Here is a 19,854-nt window from a genome sequence, read left to right as displayed (position 1 = left end):
GGGTTTCTCGCAAGACCCCTCCGTATACCGAGCTCTATGGATTCTCACATCTGAAGCTTCAAACGAGGGTGTGCGTAGGCATTCCATAGTGTGGCATGTTTTACGGCTCGTCATAAACAGCTGTGGAATATCTCTTGAGATAAAAATACTGGATCCTCTGTTGTCGATTCATTGTATAAAACTTGCAAGACAGAGGCACTTTCAAAAATAGACTGAAATATGAAAGCTCAACTTGGGGATGTGCACGGTTGGCTCAATAAACCATGCGTTGCATTCTTTCGATGTTTCTCCGTACATTGTCTCTGGGGATTCTCGGGTCTACACGGGGAAGAGGGAACTGAAGGGGCACAAATCCCGGCACCCCTCTGCTGATGAGAGGAGGGGACTCAAGGGGTGCAAATCCCTCCACTCCTCCCCTCGTCACGCCCTGCTCCTCTCCCCTCGACTTCAGAGGGGGAGCGGCGTCTCCGGGAGCCCACGGGACTCGGGAGGGAGCCGCTCAGAAGCGGGAGCCTTGTCAAAGGACTGGGGAGTCGGAGTGAGTGCGTCTCACAGACGTCTCACCGTCACCAGTGATGAGAACTGGAGAGAGGGGAGGGGCGGAGAGAGGAGGGGAGGGGGTCAGCTGACGGTGACGGTCACGGTATGTGCCGCCGGTCGGCGGACCGCCGGGGATGCGGTGACCCCGGCGACTCTGCCCTGACCCGGAAGCTGGGTCACTAGTCGCAGTCGGGAGTACTGGGATGGCACAGATCGACGCCGGAAGCCAGGAAGGGGTTCAGCAGTTCCAGACACTCAGAATATGCCGGGAAAACAGGAGACGCTTCCGGTGACCGATATAGGAATAGAACCGGCCGCAGTTCTTTCTGACTACCATAAGCGAATGATTCGCTGATTAAATCAGTATGATACGTTATCATTTGTATCATATAACAAGCTCCTCCTAGAATAAGAATTTGATAAGAAGGGGAAAATCTTAATTGGGTGCTTCCTTTCCTTGTCAACTACAATGTGATTTTCACTGCCGGCCCATCCGGAACACACGGAAGACTGCGGATAATGCTGCCACCTACGGTGTATGTATGTACTTCTAGCTATAGCGCCGGGTGTGTTACAGATGTCGCGTCATTACAGGCATATTCTCATTTTTACTTTCCACTCATTGCATGCTATTTTACAGCCCACACTCAAAAGCACTCACATTTGTGCACGGCATGCTGTAAAAGGTGACACCACAGCATACATCACGCCAGAAACTTGTTACGAGTCGGTTTGTATTCAGCTGCATCACGACAATTTCGCGTTCGTCTGTGTGGCATAGCACCGCTTCACAAAAGCTCAGATCACTCAGGTCAGATAGCACAGACACGGAGACTCAATAGAGACTCGAATCGGCGTAAGTCTAGGGGAAACAGAACACAAAGAAAGTGGCAGTTGAGTGGCAGGCAACTTTGTACGGTAGGACTGTACTCGTACTTCACCATTGGCCGCAACGCCGGCCAAACCACACTCCATCCGCCCAGCAGTCAACGGGGACGAGTTATCGACCAGAGTAGCTGCTCATATCTCCATTGAGTGCGCTGGCTCGGGTGGGTCTGTCGGCGCGGAGAACTGTTCAGCACTGATTCTGTGGCAGTGGGACGTGGCAGGGATACGTAACGAAGCGCAGTTCGTGGCAGGGGTACGTAGCGCAGACAGGATCGCTGCTTCTTGGTGGGTTAGGACGCGTTGCCGTCCGGTTCCAGCGCCAGTCGGAGGCAGCAGCGGATGGCAGTCGGTCGGTCGGTGGTATTACAGCCGGGTCCCCCACAACGGGACCACAGGCTGCTGAGTGACACGGAAACACAGGCACCCTACGAGACACACTGGCGTCCGTTAGCGCAGATGAGAGGGCGCCGCACGCTATTTGGCACTTCGAATGGCAGCAGCTCGGGCATTCAGTCCGCTCAGGGATGAACACATTGCTGATATTTACATAGTAATGGGTCGAGATGCTTCAGTACTGGATAGGCTGGAAGATGATATAATTCCAAACATGGACAACAGAGCGGATCTACACTAAACGTCCCCAGAAGTGGAGTAAGGCAGCATCAGGATACGTTGCAACGATATCATCTAAAAAGATTATCAAGATTATCTTAGATGATTCTCCATAAATACCTAAGATAGCAGGGATTAGCAAGCGGTCCTCGTTTTGTTGTAACATAAACACCACACAAACTTAAAAATATAAAGACACCTTTCCACTTGGCACCTCACAAAAAAAGCCGGTGACGCCAAAAGCGTCGCTGGTAAAAAGGTACCATTGCCAAAAAGGCAGTGTTTGCGCTTCAGCTACAAGCTGGAAAGAACCGCATCCGATGGCACTCGCACAAATGAATGATCCGCATTTAACAAATAAAATGTGTAACGAAACGCGTTTCACTACGGTAGACGGTCAAGCAGCGTACCACACTAAAAGCATAAGCATATAAAGTCAACAAAGTAGCCAGAGACAAAATGGCAGTCATGTGACGTCACCATATGACGTCACAATAGCAGCGTGAACGCAGTCCAAAGACCACACCAGCTGCCAACTAAACAGACGCACTAAATCATCGTCACCAACACAAAACGCCCATTGCAGTGAGATTCAAAATCAACATGCCCATGGGCTCAGTCAATGTGGCACTTGTGTATTGCCTTCATTTCGATGGCCGTTGAACCTAAGTTCTGTCCATAGCACTCCATTCACGGTGTGATATGGGCTATGGCACTCGAGTCCTCGGGTCTTCGTAGCTGTATATGACCGGGCTGGCCGATCAACAGGCCCCGACGGGCCATCCCACGCGAGCCGAGAGCGATGATTGACTAGCACCAGTCGATGTACGACGCATGATCCATGTGTGATGCATCCATGATACCAATACATGATGGGCTCCGCCGACGCAACCGACGGCCGGCCTGAAAACACAAACTGCCATCAAACAGCCGCACCGCTCGAATAAAGCCACAAAAGCCATTCAAATAAAGTTTAAAAATAGATAACATGCATCATAACACAACAAATTTATTCCAGTGGTTTTTTAACGACAAGGCACTCTACGAGATAAGAAACACAGCAAACACATATAAGTATTATGCCTCTTCTCAAAAGCACGTTTAAAGATAATTTGTAGACGGATTTAGATGACTCATTTTGAAGGTTATAGGTACAGCTTATAGGCCTATAGGCTTACAGGTAAAATACACGAATCGAAAGAAGTAAGCCGATAAAAAACCTCAAACATAGCTAGCAGCACGGCCTTACGGGAGATGACGTCGCTCAGGACGGCGCCAGCTCCAACCGAATGCCGTCTGGTGCAGAGCTGGCCTGACAGGTGCCGCAGTAGCCCCCGCACCGGCCTTGCACCGAAGTCCTCGACTGCCGACCGGGGCACAGGGGTCAGGGACACGGTGACTAAGGTCACTGACCAAACACACAGGGGTCAGATCGGATCAGGACACGATGACGAAGGTCGCTGGTCACCAGCCCATCTAGCTACGTCGGATACAGCGCCAATGATAATGCCGCGCTCAACCGCTCGTAACTAGTGCTACTACAATTACAACTACTAGCCGCATAAAATAAGTCTTTGCTCAGATATCTAATCAATTAAGCTTTATCCAATGATGATTCGTCATATTCAGCTGCGACATTGCGGCGCTAGCTAAGTTTGCGCTTGCCTCAAGCAACATTTCAGCCAAAACCGAGGCTGTCGTCCCCACCTGGTCGATGTTGACGTGCACGCTCGGCTCCCTGCCGACTCCGACCCAAGTAAGGCCGCTGGCCAGTCGGAACCCGGTGCCGGCCAGGTTAATGCTGAACCGGCCCTGGGGGCAGCCCGCTGTCGAGTAGCAGTCGCCCGCCTCGCCGAAATTCACCCGCCGGCCGCGCAGCTGCCGCGAGAACGTAAAGTCCCACGCTGTGGACAGATAGAAGGGGGAGGGTGCGCGTGTGTGTCATGAGCTGCGTGGAACTTGGGCATGGACTCAAGTTGAGCATTCAAGATAGGAAGTCTTTTGAGTTCCAGCGCATTTCAAGCTACGACAAATTTAGCCATACGCATACGCGTAGCCCTTACGTGACTTTTTCTTCGTCCAAACAGAGAGATCGGACACAAAAAGCAGTTTGTCCCCATTCATTCATTCATTCATTCATTCACACAAAGATATTCACTCACTCATTCATCCAGCTAATTTCAGTACACAAAAGACAGAAAAAGGAAGCACAATCTACAGAAAAGTCGACGACAGCCCAGCGACTTACGCATGATGTGCAGCGAAGTGGTGTTGAGCCTGACCCGTTTGAACACAGTCAGTCCGGCGTGTGAACTGCGCGAGCGAACGCAGAGGTCACAGCGCGCCGGACGCACCCGGCTGCCGTTGTAGGGACACGTGTGGGCCTGGATCAGACTGTCGAAAGGAGGAAGACGGGTTAGAGCATGTACTGTAGAAATGATGGCCACATATTAGAAGACGAAACTTATGAATGTTAAGTATATTTTAAATTTGTCGCCAACCTTTGAAGTAAGTGTGCGCAAGCATAACTCACAATTTTGGAATAAAGTTTGTACCATCACACCCATAATGCTTTACATTTATAAGCAAAACTCAATAATAAAAATGCTCCTAAACGAAAACAGCCAGAGCGTACCGTTGCAGCTCACCGTTTGGGGTCGATCTCGGCAAAGTTGGAGTGTCGGCGCCGGTGTTTCTCCACGGGCAGGGTGATAAACTCGACCGGCTCGGGCCCGTTCATATCGTGACAGTAGATGGTGACGTTTCGGCCTCCGATGAACAGCTGGTAGTTGCCGTCATTGGCGTGATGTGACCGTGACCGAACCTGGACACCGAGGAGCCGGAGGTCAGTGTCGGGACCGCAGTGGTAAGTAACTTTGGTCAATGTGTGACCTGTGCTGAACCATAAATGGTGAAATAAGAAAATAAAAGGTTGAACAACCACACACGTTCGATCTAGGGTGGCCTTCAGAGTGCAGGCAGAAAATCATATCCAAACGTTTTGAGCAATCTACGCTTCGCTCCTTACAAGTTACAGCCTAACATTATTTGCAAAAGCCGCAAAAGCACTAAGGCATATCGAATAAATAACCCTTCAAACACACAACAACCCGAAACCGACTGCCGGCCACCAATAACATCATTAAACATCAACAGTCTCCCCACAAAGGCCTATGCATTTGCTGGAACAGCGTCCCTCGTCCCCCACCTCAGCACAGCTGGTGGGGCCGCAGGGCCTCCGGTTGCAGCGGCGCCGACGGGTGGGCCGTTTGGTGCGGGCGCACTTTCTCCGGTGTACAAGCTTCCCAGAAAGGTCGACACAGCGCACCTTACGATAGCGGAACCCATCCGGGCCGCAGGTTCTCGAGCACTGCCGGATGAGAAGACGAAAAGAGGTGTTGGTACAGGGTGACATCACAGGGAGAAGAGTCGGGCATTGTGGGAAGGAAGTGGTTTAACACAGCTAAATTAGACATGTTAGCGAGCTATCAAACATTAATATGATCAAACAGGTTAGCAGATAAAAGAGTCGAAGACGTGTTAGCTATAACACAAAAGAAAATGCCAAAATAATCGATGAACACTGCAAACCTGCGTTCAATCATATATACAGATTTTTTTGTTTTGTTTTGTTGGGTTAGGCCCTTTCGGTCGACAAGACCATTGCAGAGCCGGAAGGATGATAGGAATTAGGGGGAGACATTGGTCTGGGCAGGCACCCTAGTGAGTCGCCGGGGCTGAGCCCGTCCAGAGGACAGGCCACCCAGCCCCCAGGCACTCACTGCACCCGGCTACGGGGTGCGCTCCCTCGGGAGCAGCGGTGCAGCTCCAAGGGAGCAGCCCGCATGAGATAAAGTTGCCTGCCCAGCCCAGAAGGGGGTTGTGGCGTGGTGGAAACAGGATTTCAGTATCCTGAGGATAGAAGCACTGACAGGTATATACAGAGCCGCTTTTATCGTAGAGTCTCGCTCATTTTCTCTCTCTCTAGGCCGTGCTGTACCTTGGTCCAGTGCTCGGGGCGCCAGCGGAACTGGTGGTGGCAGGCGCGGTAACAGCGGCGGCTGGCCGGCGGCCGCTCGCCCTGTGGACAGGCGGAGTCGGGCGCCGCCGGACCGTCCGCAGCCCCGGCCCGGCGACAGGTCACCGGGCGGTGCTGAACACCGGCGCCGCACGACCTGGAACACTGGCGCCGCCCGGCGGCAGACGACCACACTGTTAGTAAGCCGCGGCCGAACAGGTGGCGTTAGTGCTAACGGGCATCGTGAGATGTGGTAGTGAGGGAGGTCAGCATTTCTCACACACGTTTGCTATTGTATGAGCTCAGTTAATTAAAAAGATCACATCATGGGTTATGTTTAGCTATTATCAGCGAGGCCTGAGCTACCGAACTCAATCAAACGGGAGAGAGGTGAGCAATCATTTGCATATGAAAGAGCAGATGAAAATGACCAAAGCTGCAATATCACACCAGCAAATTAGCCTCATATTAATTCAAACCTTAAAAACACGGATTAAGAAACACTGGCAAGCTTCTCTCTCCGCAGGACTAATCCAACCTCAAGCTTTATCACCCATTCTGTTCCAGATAAGCGATCATCCTCAGAGGCAGCCGATGAGGTCAGACCCAATAGGATTACACCGTAATGGGGTGATCGGATGTTCGGTTGGGTAGCCTCGGCCTGTCCTAACGGGGCTGAGTCCAACGCAAACAGTTCTGCCCTTTCCTATTAGCGAGTGTAGGCAAATTAGTTTAGGACGAACAACTTACAACAGCTACAACACGTCCCGTGTAGGGTGGTCCCTATGACCCTAAGGTTGACATTGACGCTCACATTACAGATAATATCTGCTTCACTGTTATTTCATTTCGGCTGTTAGGTGTATGAGATATGTAAAGGTTAGGTATGTGTAAAGTGAACTGCAATTCGTGTCCGTTTTGCTCACCAGCCCGCAGAGGGCTCGGTCATCGGTCACCGGGATGTCCACTGTCCATATTACAAGAAGTCATGTTTTAAATCGGGATAGCATTAAACACCGTTTAGCATGTTGCCTTGATTCGACCCAAGAGGGATGAAGTCACACAGCATGCGTAACTTTCTTCTGGCCTTGGGAATTGTAATGCTTTGATAATTGTTACTCATTAACATTAACGATTATTTGGCAGATAGATGTGATTGAGTAGATTCTTCGTGACGCATAAAGTGAGTATGGACTGAGTGTGCACAGGCATACATACACCAAACACCAGACATGGTCACTGCATTGAAAATATGTGCGCCCTTCAGGTTATAAAGCATCATGCACCCATCAGCAGCAAATCAGCATGCAGCATTACAACACAGCCGTCAGCCACACACAGCCTGACCGTAGCCACGCAAAGCGACAGGGCATGCTGAAAACAACACTACGTTCGACCATCCCGCCTCTGCCGGCCAGCACAGGCCTCTATCCTCCCCCGTCCTCTACCTTGCCCCAGCCGGCGGCCACCCAGGAGTGCGAGCAGCGTCTGACGCGGCAGCGACGTTTGTGGCGCGGCCGCCTGCCGGCGCACAGTCCGCGCGGCACGGGCGCACCACTTGCACGCGCCACGCACACCACAGCGCGCGTGCGCACGCCGACACCGCAGCTGGCCGAACACTGCGGACAGCGGGAGCGCGCGCCGCGCCGGCGCCGCCGCTCAAACCGGCGCGCAGAAAACGCGCCAACAGAGCGCGCACCGCCAGAGAGCAAATGGCAAGACGGTTCTCCGAAAAAGAGCGCTAGTTTGGGAATGAGAATGCTTCATTAAAGAAGTGCATTTCTTTTGAATTCATCCGGAATAGTTGATTACCGGAAAGGATGAAAAGAAACAGGATGTCCTTGCCATTTGATCTCCTTGACTCATTCCTTTAAATGCACGATGCCTAAAACCCTCGTGCATTTTACACAAAGCGAATTCCCAAAGGCAAGCGCACACATAAAAGCAAATCAGATGAACTGATTAGCACATTGCTCCCTCGAAACAAACACAAACCGAGACAAAAACAGCGGAAAGCTCACCATTCAGAAAAGCAAGAGTAAGGCAAGCTACTCAAACAAAAGTAGATTACCTTTCATAAGAAGAACCCATTAAGCATACAAAACATAAAATGCACATAAATAGCACGAAACGTATAGCTTGTCGTTTACTCGCAAGCACCACCATACCCGACACATCAGAGTTATTAAAAATCAATACAGACGGTTAATCCCTACCCTCGCCTACGCCCTACTATGGACGTCAAACCCCTTGAGACCCCACTTTTTTGCGATAATTTTTAAATGCGTCAATTCTCGTTGACAATATTCTGGCAATGTGTGTTTCAGAACCTGCCGAAACTTTTATTACTAAGGTATTTTGACGCCAAACGATTATGAAAGGTACTTCTCATTCACTCGTAATGTTAAATTTCACGGAACGAATCTGCTGTTTGGGTAGAGGCTACGCGTTCATGGGGCGGAGCCACGTAATGACGTCAGCGCTAAGCTCCGCCCTACCCCTCCGGCGCTCCTTGCCCGGCGACCGGTCACTCGCGTCTCTCGCTCCATTCAGGCTTGATGGTGGGCGGTAGCTGGTAGCGATAGCGGGCGCTGGTAGATGGCATTTAGAGCAGATGGCGCTGGTGGTGGGGCTCGAGTGTGGCCGAGCGCAAGCCTCTGCCCGGGCCTGAATTGACCTTAGCATTACGAGTGAATGAGAAGTACCTTCCATAATCGTTTGGCGTCAAAATACCTTAGTAATAAAAGTTTCGGCAGGTTCTGAAACATACAATGCCAGAATATTGTCAACGAAAGTTGACGCATTTAAAAATTATCGCAAAAAAGTGGGGTCTCAAGGGGTTTGACGTTCATAGTAGATACCAGAATCCTGAGATACGACTGGTTGTTAGTCACGACATTCATTCACCTTACACCTTACACACATTCGTTCTTCCCCGTATCTTCACGTACCCAAACACAAGACACATCTCAGTTAGCCACTACCCCCCGTCGTCATTCGTTCAGCCGCCAAGCACCGCCCCATGCACCTCCCCGGATCCCTACCTTGGACCAGGCAGCCACCTCCCACTTGAAGGGCTGTCCGACGGGCCTGCGTTCGCTGCGCAGCGCCGCCGCCACGGGCAGTGGCTCGGTGGGACAGGCCGGCTGGTGGCATGGTTCCGTCTCCTCCGGCCGCTCGGCCGGCGGGCAGTGGTGGTCGGCCTGACTGCCGGCCTCGGACTGACACTGCACCCGCCGCCGGCGAGTGCCCGAGCCGCAGCTGACACTGCACTGTGGGCAGAGCGCAGGGGGGAGGGGGGAGGGTAGAGTGGTAGGCATTGTCTGGGTTAGGAGACACATTTAGCATGGGAAATAGAGGTAAAACAGCAATGCTTCACGAGCCAACATGATATACCGGGTGGCGCAAAAAAAAACGTTCCGAACTTTGGAGGCCTATATCTCAAATTCGAGCGCAAATAACGAGCCAAAATTTTCATCAAGTTTGCGTCACTTCTTTGCGCATTGGTATGCCAAATTATAACACTGTACCATCATTTTCAAGCCAGCAATCTTATGTTGAACTAAGTAAGACGTTTTTGCTTTTTTTGCCGTTGTTGAACGGAAGTAATGATTGGCTTAGACGTACCATGTTACAAAAATACAAAAAATAGAACAACGTGAAAGATACCAGCGTGTGTGTTGCTATTTTAGATATTTTTGTCACACTTGTGTGCCAAATATTCAAATACTAAGCCAAAGTTGTGTTAATGGATGCCATTCGTTTCAACACAAGTCCTGTTTCGAGGCGAAGCCGAGTGGCACGGTGCATGGGTTACTGCTGATCGCCCTCCCTTCAAGAAGATCAAATAGTAAATCGACCGAATAAGGAAAAAAGCTAGAGGGAATGTGTTACCCTGAGGCCTGAGCCACCAATGAGACTAGATGCCAGTAGCAGTTATGGCTGTAGGCCGTGGTGCCGAGATGGAAGTGGCCCGTTCACTCACATTTTTGGTAAACATGAGCAAAAAAGTGATTTTTACATGGCATGCTAGAAACACGAACCATTTAAAAAGTAACTGACCGAATAACATGAAAATCATACCATTCACTGAAAATATATGCCACATTGACTATTGGAAGTTTCAATGTTGTATCTTTATAACTTTCTGAGAAATATTGATTTAAAATTGGGAACGTTTTTTCTGGGCCACCCGGTACATACTTAGGAGGATAGACTTAGGTATATGGAATAAGAGATCCTTAGAATAGTTTTGCATCGGCAGTAAGCGCCCACAATCACATTGCCCCAACGCTTTCGGTTTGTGTCGCTAAATGACGTTTGAGTAAACGCCTTAAGTCAGAATGCACCGCACAGTTTTTAGTACCCTCCATAGAAGACGCTAGCTGTAGGCGCCTGAAGTTAGACTGTGCCGCACAGTTGAGCTTCATGACCCTAGATGGCTCTAGCTGTCGGCGCCTGAAGTTAGACTACACCGCACAGTTCCTAGTCTCATCCATAGATGGCGCTGGTTATCGGCGCTTGAAGTTAGACTGTACCGCATAGCTCCTATTCCTCTCCATAGATGGCACTAGCTGTCGGCGCCTGAAGTTAGACTGTACCGCATAGCTCATATCCCTATCTATAGATGGCACTAGCTGTCGGCACCTGAAGTTACTGTACCGGACCGCCGACGGCGTAACGTGTAAACGCCACAAGCGGAACGGAAATATCAATGAATCAATTCATAAAATTCTACTAAATTATTATTCAATGTGATTCCTATTAGCACAAGCAGAAAATTATTTACAACGTTCGACGCTAAGTGCGATGAGGTATGAGGGCATTTGTCATTGAGATGAAATTAGTGAAATCAAATAAGCAGGACGAAAGTTAACAAAGTACGTGATAAAGTATGAGGCACTGTAATTAAGTAGCCCGTCCACCTACCTGTCCCCAGTGGCCGGCGTGCCAGCCGGGACAGGGCTGTTCGTTCAGAGGTCGACAAAATTCATGGAGTTTCTCCGACTACCTGCCAATTTTCTCCAGGCTTTTCTTCGCGATTGTGAGAAACGATGAATTTGGATACCTATCCACGCAACCCAAAACACTGGTATACGGCAGTCATAAGCTCTTGTTACACTGCCAAATTTTGGTACACGAATGTGCACGAATGTGCAGGTCATCCTATGTCGCGGACCGATTCGGGATCTTTCTTCCCCGGTCTTGGCATTTCGCAGACCATTCGGTGTCCACCGCGCGACTTTTACGGCTCGTCACGACCGCCACAAATTTTTCATGAAAAATGAAAATTTCGTGGCCGTTCTCCGAACTTGTGATAAACGAATATAATCACCAAACAGTCGCCGAGTCGGCGCCGACATATCGCTGCGTGCGCCGACTTGTTGCCAAGGTATCGCCGACTATTCGCCACAGATGAGTGCCAATGATGTAAAATACAATACAATATAATACAATACAATACGCGCACGCAGTCCTCTGCCGACTGAAACCCGGGTGTGTTTTGCTCCTGCGAGTCCCCCCCCCCCCCAACCCCTACCTTCCCCGCGGCCAGCGCCGGCCTCCTGCCCTCCTGCCCCGCGTCTCATCTCCCCTTTTTCCTAGTCCCCCTACCCACTCCCTCCCTCCCTCACCGCGCGTCGCTGTCGGGCCCTTAGCAGGGGTCGGCAACCTACGGCCCGCGGGCCGGATCCGGCCCGCGGCTGGCATCAGTAACTAACATTGTGTTCCGGTCCGTTGCTCCTGCGCGTGATTGTAACAAATTGTGACCATGCTCCGGCCCGCCGGTTGCTTCCAAATCACATATAAGGCGCCCATCCAAAAAAGGTTGCCGACCCCTGCCTTAGCGTCTTTGCCGCTAAGGTGGCTATTTCCCGTTATTGAGACTTTTCCTTGTATTTGAAGAAATTCCTTCAGATTCGCAATAAACATCGCAAGAATTAGCGACCATTATTGATAAATCTCAACTATTTTTCTCTTGTCTCAAGAGTTTGGCAGCTGAAGAAAACAAAGCGGTCGACAAAAACACCACTTTCTCCGACTGCCAATAAGAGCGATATTTGGTTATGAATTGGTAGGGAAACCGACCTAATAGGCACAGAGTTGCTTCTGACCGGATCAGACCAGCTCTGACTAGGGAGAAAGTGGAGAAATGGTAGAAAACTGTCATCACTAATTTGTTACTCGTGCTGTTGTTAGTCGATGACATAGGTGTATGGATGTAACAATGCTGGCTTTGCTAATCTTAGAATTTCTTCCAAGTTCCATGATATTTTCTTCTTTATGTGATTTTCGCTCGCTTATTTTTCTCTGACTAGGGTCAGATGGTCAGAGATTTTATCGACCTCTGTGTTCGTTACACGCCTCGGTCCGGTTGGGCCGGCCCCGGGAGTCACACAGTGCGCCCGTCTTGGAGCTGCTATCCAGACAGAGTACCGTCCGCCTCCGGACACCGCCGCCACAGCTGCGGGAGCACTGTAACACGGCGCGGATAGAGATACAGTCAGACACTGTACCGCAGCACAGAGATACAGTCCGATACTGCACGGGCACCGCCGCTCACAATGACCGTAGTTCATACAATACAACTCTTAGTCCTTCTGGGAATGAAGTAGAAATGTAGCCTTTTACTAACCGGACGCATGCACACACCTACACTAGCCGCATCGCTACTGACCAAACCAAGCTTCTTAGATATTTTGTGAAGGATGAAGCTAAACTCTTATAATACAATGCTCGGATTATCATCCCCCCCCGGTAATTACCGGACCCCAGGCGCCACGGATCCACTGTCTCTTCTGCGGCTCGTCGGACGGACACCGCGCGTGACTTCGACACGACTGCTGCGGGACCGGCTTGGAGCCCGGGTCACACTGGTCCGACGGCAGGGGAGCAATGGCGTTCGGAGAGATACAGGTGACCTCGCGGCGCTGGATGCCCTGTAGATGAGAGTCACGCTTTGTAAATAAAATTCGATTTGTTATTTCTCAGTCAGAAGAACGGTACGGCTTTCAAGTTAAAGATGATCGTGAAGGCAAGAGCAGGGAACATAAAAAATACTTATACTGACAGACTGCTATTTAACAGCAGGTAGAATAGCGAGTCACGGCAAGTATAAGTTTATGCTAATTGAAGTTTAGCTCATAAGAGAAACAACTTTTCAGTTGCTAAAAAGTCGAAATAAACAAAAATCGTTTTCGGTTTTCAGCGAAATATCCTGTTCCGAGCTAACATAACATAACATCACCGTCTATTTACTAGCGCAAACAGCTCGGACATATACAAAATGTACATCCACCATTCAACAGCCCCACATTTCCCACCGACCTTTCCACAGGAGGACGAGCAGCGCGTCCACTCGGACGTTTTCCACTCCCCACAGCGTGAGCCGCGGCAGGACTGGGAGCTGGCCGGCTCCCTCTGTCGGCGGCACGCCCGTCGGTGCAGCCGCCTCTTGGAGCGGCGGTCCACGCAGGTGACAGAGCGGGTCTGGAGGCCGTCACCGCACGACCGCGAACACTGCCGACAGAGGGGGAGATGGAGAAAACTGTCACCGCACGACGGCGAACACTGCCGACAGGGGGAGGTAGAGAAAACTGTCACCGCACGATCGCGAACACTGACGACAGGGGGGAGGCAGAGAAAACTGTCACCGCACGACCGCGAACACTGCCGACAGGGGGAGATAGAGAAAACTGTCACCGCACGACCGCGAGCACTGCCGACAGGGGGAGGTGGAGAAAACTGTCACCGCACGACGGCGAACACTGCCGACAGGGGGAGGTAGAGAAAACTGTCACCGCACGACCGCGAACACTGCCCACAGGGGGAGGTAGTGAAAACTGTCACTGCACGATCGCGAACACTGACGACAGGGGGGAGGCAGAGAAAACTGTCACCGCACGACCGCGAACACTGCCGACAGGGGGGATATAGAGAAAACTGTCACCGCACGACGGCGAACACTGCCGACAGGGGGAGGTAGAGAAAACTGTCACCGCACGACCGCGAACACTGCCCACAGGGGGAGGTAGTGAAAACTGTCACTGCACGATCGCGAACACTGACGACAGGGGGAGGCAGAGAAAACTGTCACCGCACGACCGCGAACACTGCCGACAGGGGGAGATAGAGAAAACTGTCACCGCACGACCGCGAGCACTGCCGACAGGGGGAGGTGGAGAAAACTGTCACCGCACGACGGCGAACACTGCCGACAGGGGGAGGCAGAGAAAACTGTCACCGCACGACCGCGAACACTGCCCACAGGGGAGAAGGTAGAGAAAACTGTCACCGCACGATCGCGAACACTGACGACAGGGGGGAGGCAGAGAAAACTGTCATCGCACGACCGCGAACACTGCCGACAGGGGTGATGTAGAGAAAACTATCACCGCACGACGGCGAACACTGCCGACAGGGGGAGGTAGAGAAAACTGTCACCGCACGACCGCGAACACTGCCCAAAGGGGAGGCAGAGAAAACTGTCACCGCACGACCGCGAACACTGCCCACAGGGGGAGATAGTGAAAACTGTCACTGCACGATCGCGAACACTGACGACAGGGGGAGGCAGAGAAAACTGTCACCGCACGACCGCGAACACTACCGACAGGGGGAGATAGAGAAAACTGTCACCGCACGACCGCGAGCACTGCCGACAGGGGGAGGTGGAGAAAACTGTCACCGCACGACGGCGAACACTGCCGACAGGGGGAGGTAGAGAAAACTGTCACCGCACGACCGCGAACACTGCCCACAGGGGAGAAGGTAGAGAAAACTGTCACCGCACGATCGCGAACACTGACGCCAGGGGGGAGGCAGAGAAAACTGTCACCGCACGACCGCGAACACTGCCGACAGGGGGAGATAGAGAAAACTGTCACCGCACGACCGCGAACACTGCCAAAAGGGGAGAAGGTGGAGAAAACTGTCACCGCACGACCGCGAACACTGCCGACAGGGGGGAGATGGAGAAAACTGTCACCGCACGACTGGGAACACTGCCAACACTGCGTTTTTGGCACACTTGTTCGTGCATCTTTTCCGCACATGTTGTAAAAATTTCAGACCCAGGTCGCCTTAGGTCAGGTCACCAGGAGAGATAAAGAGAAAACTGTCAGCGTGGGGCCCGGTCGGGAAACGATCAATGCTTCAGTGCTTAGTGCATGCTATGTTGACCGGCTCGTTGAGGTTCTATCAAAAACAAATCGGGTGATACCAAGCGGCGCAACCAACTTTGATTTGGTATATCATGGTGGTTATTTCGTAGTTACCCAGATACAAAGACATTGTCACAGGAAGCTTATCTAAGTTCTTCCTTAATTGATGTGGGAAACGACAGAATATGCCGTGCGTTCGTGTCATTCCGCCACCATTCAGCCGCCCTCACCTTGGACCACTGGCCCGTTAGCCAGAGCCTGCGCCGGCGGCGGCGGCGGCGGCGGCGGCGGCTCTTGGACCTCAGCCGGGGCCGCGGGGACGGGGGCAGCTCGGTCGTCACGGGCTCTGTCGGTGTCGCTGGTATTGTCGGACAGGGCGGTCTCATGCAGCGTCTGCTGAGCGCCGGCCGGGACTCCCCACACTCGCTGTCGTTCAGTGAGACGTTCTCGGACGACATACACGTCACCTGACGGACCATGATGCCGGCACCGCAGCTCACAGAACACTGGCGGCAGAAGGCGACAGGCGATATCAATTAAGTTGTCACATAAAGTGAGCGGAATGCAACAGATGCGTTGTAAAACTAAAACCTAGATATTCTTAGTCCAATAAGTACAGCCCACCGCTAAAGTAATGTGCGGTTTTACCAATCTCAACGGATGGTTTTGACTGGCGATTTTTTTAAAGCGGAGTGATCGGAAAATAAGACGTCAATAGATAAAGTTGCAGCTGCAAGGGTAACGATACAGGTTAGCTACATTCAAAGTTCCATCGTGGTCTGGCGAATCATTCCTAAGCTTCAGAATCAGAACATACCCAGGACTGAAACCACACATTACTTATGCTGTGGACTGTACCTAAAAATCAAATGATACGACACTTCCAAATTTTATGACAGTAGACTATTGATCACACAATTGCAAGTCACTCACTACTCAGTGAGCCTGGAACCCTATAAAAATAGCACAACCAAAACAATCCTATCCGAAACCATCTCACTGAATCCTACCTCTCCCCAGTCGCCTTTGCTCCACTCCGGACACGGCTTGCTGTGGCATTTCTCCTCCTTGGACGGCATCTGTGTGAGGTCGCAGTGCGACTCAGGTACGGCCTTGTCCTGTTGGCTACACCACACGGGCCGCTGTCGCCGCCCCTCGCCGCACGTACTAGAACACTGCAGCAGGGGGAGGGGCGGAGGTTAGTCCGTTACGGTAGAGCTGCACGAGACAGCTGATCAAAATGTTGACTTGGTTTGGTTAATGTGAGCTAGTCTTTTGAGTAGGTCAGCGCCGGAAATATTATCAACGGCAAAATATAAACACCATTGATACCCGCGATTTTTGGGCTGGTTTAGCTTTTGGATTGCACGGCCGCATCTGCAATAGCTGCATAGCTCAACGCAACTTACATCTTTTGTTTCAGCCGTTCTTGGGAATATCTGCACATCAGTCTACTATCTTCAATAGCTCACGAATTCCCGGGCTCGGTGTCACCTATGCCACACCACAGACTTTGACGCCCGTCTCTCACCTCTGCCCAGTTTCCAGTCCGCCACTGGGGACACGGCTGGGTGTTACACGACTGCTGCACGTGCGGGTTGCTCTGGTTACAGAACCGGGCGCCCACCTCCTGGCCGTCCCTGCCGGTGCACTTGGCTGTTCGCTCCTGCGTGCCGCCTCCGCAAGGCAACGAGCACTGAAACGGATATGGATGGGTCACGGTCAACTGATCTGGGTTTCTGCGATGAAGTCTACGATTGTGTTGCAAATGGATAACAAAAATGTACTTTTTACACGCACATGCGAAGCGTAGTCCGGTGACCGAAATCGGATGAATTATGTGCAATGTGAAACATGGCAAAATTAACGCAACCCACAGTCCGATTACTTTGTCGTGTACCGCAATATGACATAGGCCACTTTCCCCATATCACCTCCCCAACCCGTCTATCTCACACCACCTTCCTTTCCGCCACAGCATCAACACCAGCACCGACCTGCGACCAGTCTCCGAAGGCCCAGCGCACGTGCAGGCACGGCCCGCGGCAGGACTCGGTGTGGGGCGGTCGGTCGGACAGGTGGCCGCAGTGGTCGTCCGCCACCGGTCGGACGCCCAGCCGCACGTGGCGGAACTTCTGGAAACAGCGGACGGCGTTCTTGCGCACCCCGTCGCCGCACTCAGCCGAGCACTCGGACTGGTGGGTGATACCCCATCTGAGAGGGGGGGGGGAGTCAGATGGGTGGTCTCTGTCACCGGAGGCGTAAATAGACAGGGTATAAAAGTTCAAAAGTACACTGGTTTCAACGTCAGCATTATGCAGCCCACTACAACTTAGGACTACGCCAAGACTATGCATTCTATAGACAGTCCAAAAATAAGAATAGGTATTGGGCCGAAGCATTCAAAACTCCCTCGAGTCTCGCCACGACAGCACCTCTCAGAGGCCTCCCGTCTATGTCTCACTTGAGTTGACATTCGGTGTTGCAGCGTCGGTCCTGGCTGGCCGGCCGGGTCCTGACCGGACACCGCTCCTCGGACACCTGAGCCAGGTCGGAGCTGCGCACACACTCGGGGACCAGGTACTGGGAGCCTGGCGGCGGGCCAGACCGGGATGGATCAGTGACGATCGGTACACAGCACATTGGCGTGAGCACCAACAATAACTGATGCCTATTGGCATAACTGATATACAATAACTATAACTGATATACAATAACTGTTACCAGCTATTGGCATCAAATAACATGAGAGTATTTAGATGTGCAGTGCGCCTGCAATCTGCATCATAATTGCATTGTTTGTATGGTGTTGTGACATCGAAAATGTACGAAATCGCTAGCAAATGGCAGCAGTTCCTAGCTCAACTGACTAATACCACCAGCAGATGGCGCCATAGCAAGCGTCTGAGGTCTGAAGCCGGTCTGCAGGTCCCCTATAGCTCAGATGTTAAGGTCAGCGTAAAACCACAGTTTTCCCTTTGTAAGACCTGTCACTTGTCACTTGAAAATATCTGTCACTTGTCAGCCTCTACGCCCACTTGCGCACTATCTCACCCAGTGTCCCAAAATTGTGTTTTGGCTTGGGTGCCAGAGGGAAAATTCCTCTCCAAAAAGGGGGATAAGAGTGGAAAACTCCCCAGTCAGATAAGGCCCAAAAAGGGTTGAAAAGAGATCAATGGCACGAGGTAAAATGTAATATGTAAAATGACCCATGCCAATGCTTATTCTCAGTAAGGCTGGGAGTGGAGAATTGCTCTTAGATATAAGACATGAGAGTGCAAAATGATTTTTATTTGGATGTCGTTTCCCACCCAAATATAAATATTTTGGGACACTGATCTCACCTTGACAGATTCGGTCACATTCGCTCCAGTTCTCGGTCATTTGCCAGCGGTACGTGTCGGAAGTCGGTTGGAGCGAGACCACGTATTCGTAATCGATGTTAGGAGGGTGCAGGCTCCCCACGGATAACACCTGAAAATAGCGCCAAGGGTATTAACAAAAATAACATTCTGAAACGACAGTCTACAGTAAGGAGTAAGCAACAACAAAACAAAAAAGGCAAACAGCTAAAGAAGATATTGATAGTGAGAATGAGTGATCGATTGGATCATCCTGCACGTCATTTGTTATGGTAACGCTTTTTTAAACTGAGATGCAGCCTGTATCAAGTGCTAGACCAGTCCATTGTTAAAATTGGAAGGTAAAACGAGCATCTGGAGGACTTAGTGCGAGCACGGTACCTCCATGTAGTTCCCATCGGAGACAGTTCTTGTTGCATGCGACGATAGATGCTCCCGATATGCTAAACCGAGCAGGAGAGGTGGAGTTTCTGGAGTTTCCGTCTACCGCACCTCAGTGCAGCCTCACAAGCACGCACATGCAGGCAGTAATGCTAATGGGAAACGGGGGCTCTGTTAATATTTAGTCGATTATTGACAAGAAATGGCTTCATCGAATAAGAAGTTAAGTTAGTATTATTTTGTTTGTTTTATTGGGTTAGGCCCTTTCGGTCCAGTAAGACCATTTCAGAGCCGGGAGGATGATAGGATATAGGGGGAGACATTGGTCTGGGCAGGCACCCTAGTGAGTCGCCGGGGCTGAGCCCGTCCAGAGGACAGGCCACCCAGCCCCAAGGCACTCACTGCACCCGGCTACGGAGTGCGCTCCCTCAGGAGCAGCGGTGCCGCTCCAAGGGAGCAGCCCGCATGAGATAAAGTTGCCTGTCCAGCCCGGAGGGGGGTTGCGGCGTGGAGGAGAAGGATTTCAGTATCCTGAGGATAGAAGCATGGAACGGTGAGTTAAGTTAGTAGATCGAAACACGTTCTTGAAGATGTCAGTCGACACTCCTCAGCCTCCATCATTTACAATGTTAACCATTAGTTGCTCGTCATACAGGGGATTTAATAAAAGCCTGGTTGGGTGCTGTGAGCTGTCATCGTGGTAAGCAAGTAGCACACCGTCACCTCGCATGCGGGAAGAGTAAGTGTGCTTTCACTGCGATCATAGTAATGCTGCATTCGCGATCAGTTAATAGGATTTTTACCATGCTGTACCATTATGTAAATCTTCTTTCGGAAACGCCCAGTGGTAATGCTGCATGCAGTGCATAAAGCCTGATGCGGGTTTTCTCAC

General features: G+C 51.3%; 1 protein-coding gene across 7 annotated transcripts in view; it reads right to left on the bottom strand.

Moving 5' to 3' along the window:
- Positions 1 to 1,260: 1,260 nt before the first annotated feature.
- LOC122381781 (A disintegrin and metalloproteinase with thrombospondin motifs 20-like) overlaps positions 1,261 to 19,854 on the bottom strand; it is an 87,948-nt gene continuing 69,354 nt past the window's right edge. Inside the window, exons 16-34 of one of the 7 annotated variants that reach the window (XM_043366403.1) lie at positions 18,564 to 18,693; positions 17,684 to 17,810; positions 17,217 to 17,433; positions 16,751 to 16,915; positions 16,230 to 16,394; positions 15,450 to 15,725; positions 13,385 to 13,576; positions 12,823 to 12,996; positions 12,416 to 12,532; positions 10,988 to 11,032; positions 9,103 to 9,330; positions 7,507 to 7,677; positions 6,041 to 6,223; positions 5,249 to 5,410; positions 4,689 to 4,864; positions 4,289 to 4,434; positions 3,748 to 3,944; positions 3,290 to 3,403; positions 1,261 to 2,943 (exon numbers count right to left, since the gene is read on the bottom strand). In XM_043366403.1, coding sequence (XP_043222338.1) covers positions 3,305 to 3,403; positions 3,748 to 3,944; positions 4,289 to 4,434; positions 4,689 to 4,864; positions 5,249 to 5,410; positions 6,041 to 6,223; positions 7,507 to 7,677; positions 9,103 to 9,330; positions 10,988 to 11,032; positions 12,416 to 12,532; positions 12,823 to 12,996; positions 13,385 to 13,576; positions 15,450 to 15,725; positions 16,230 to 16,394; positions 16,751 to 16,915; positions 17,217 to 17,433; positions 17,684 to 17,810; positions 18,564 to 18,693 — 2,970 coding nt within the window. In that variant the 3' untranslated portion in view covers positions 1,261 to 2,943; positions 3,290 to 3,304. Of the gene's footprint in view, positions 2,944 to 3,289; positions 3,404 to 3,747; positions 3,945 to 4,288; positions 4,435 to 4,688; positions 4,865 to 5,248; positions 5,411 to 6,040; positions 6,224 to 7,506; positions 7,678 to 9,102; positions 9,331 to 10,987; positions 11,033 to 12,402; positions 12,533 to 12,822; positions 12,997 to 13,384; positions 13,577 to 15,449; positions 15,726 to 16,229; positions 16,395 to 16,750; positions 16,916 to 17,216; positions 17,434 to 17,683; positions 17,811 to 18,563; positions 18,694 to 19,854 lie in introns of all 7 variants that reach the window. The other 6 variants (XR_006256578.1, XM_043366406.1, XM_043366405.1 and 3 more) reach the window with 6 other exon arrangements.

This window comes from Amphibalanus amphitrite, unplaced genomic scaffold, assembly GCF_019059575.1.
Source record: "Amphibalanus amphitrite isolate SeventyFive unplaced genomic scaffold, NRLGWU_Aamphi_draft 000127F_arrow, whole genome shotgun sequence".
NCBI lineage: Eukaryota > Metazoa > Arthropoda > Thecostraca > Balanomorpha > Balanidae > Amphibalanus > Amphibalanus amphitrite.
The sequence above is the reverse complement of the archived record's forward strand: the minus strand, read 5'-3'. Positions and strand labels throughout refer to the sequence as shown.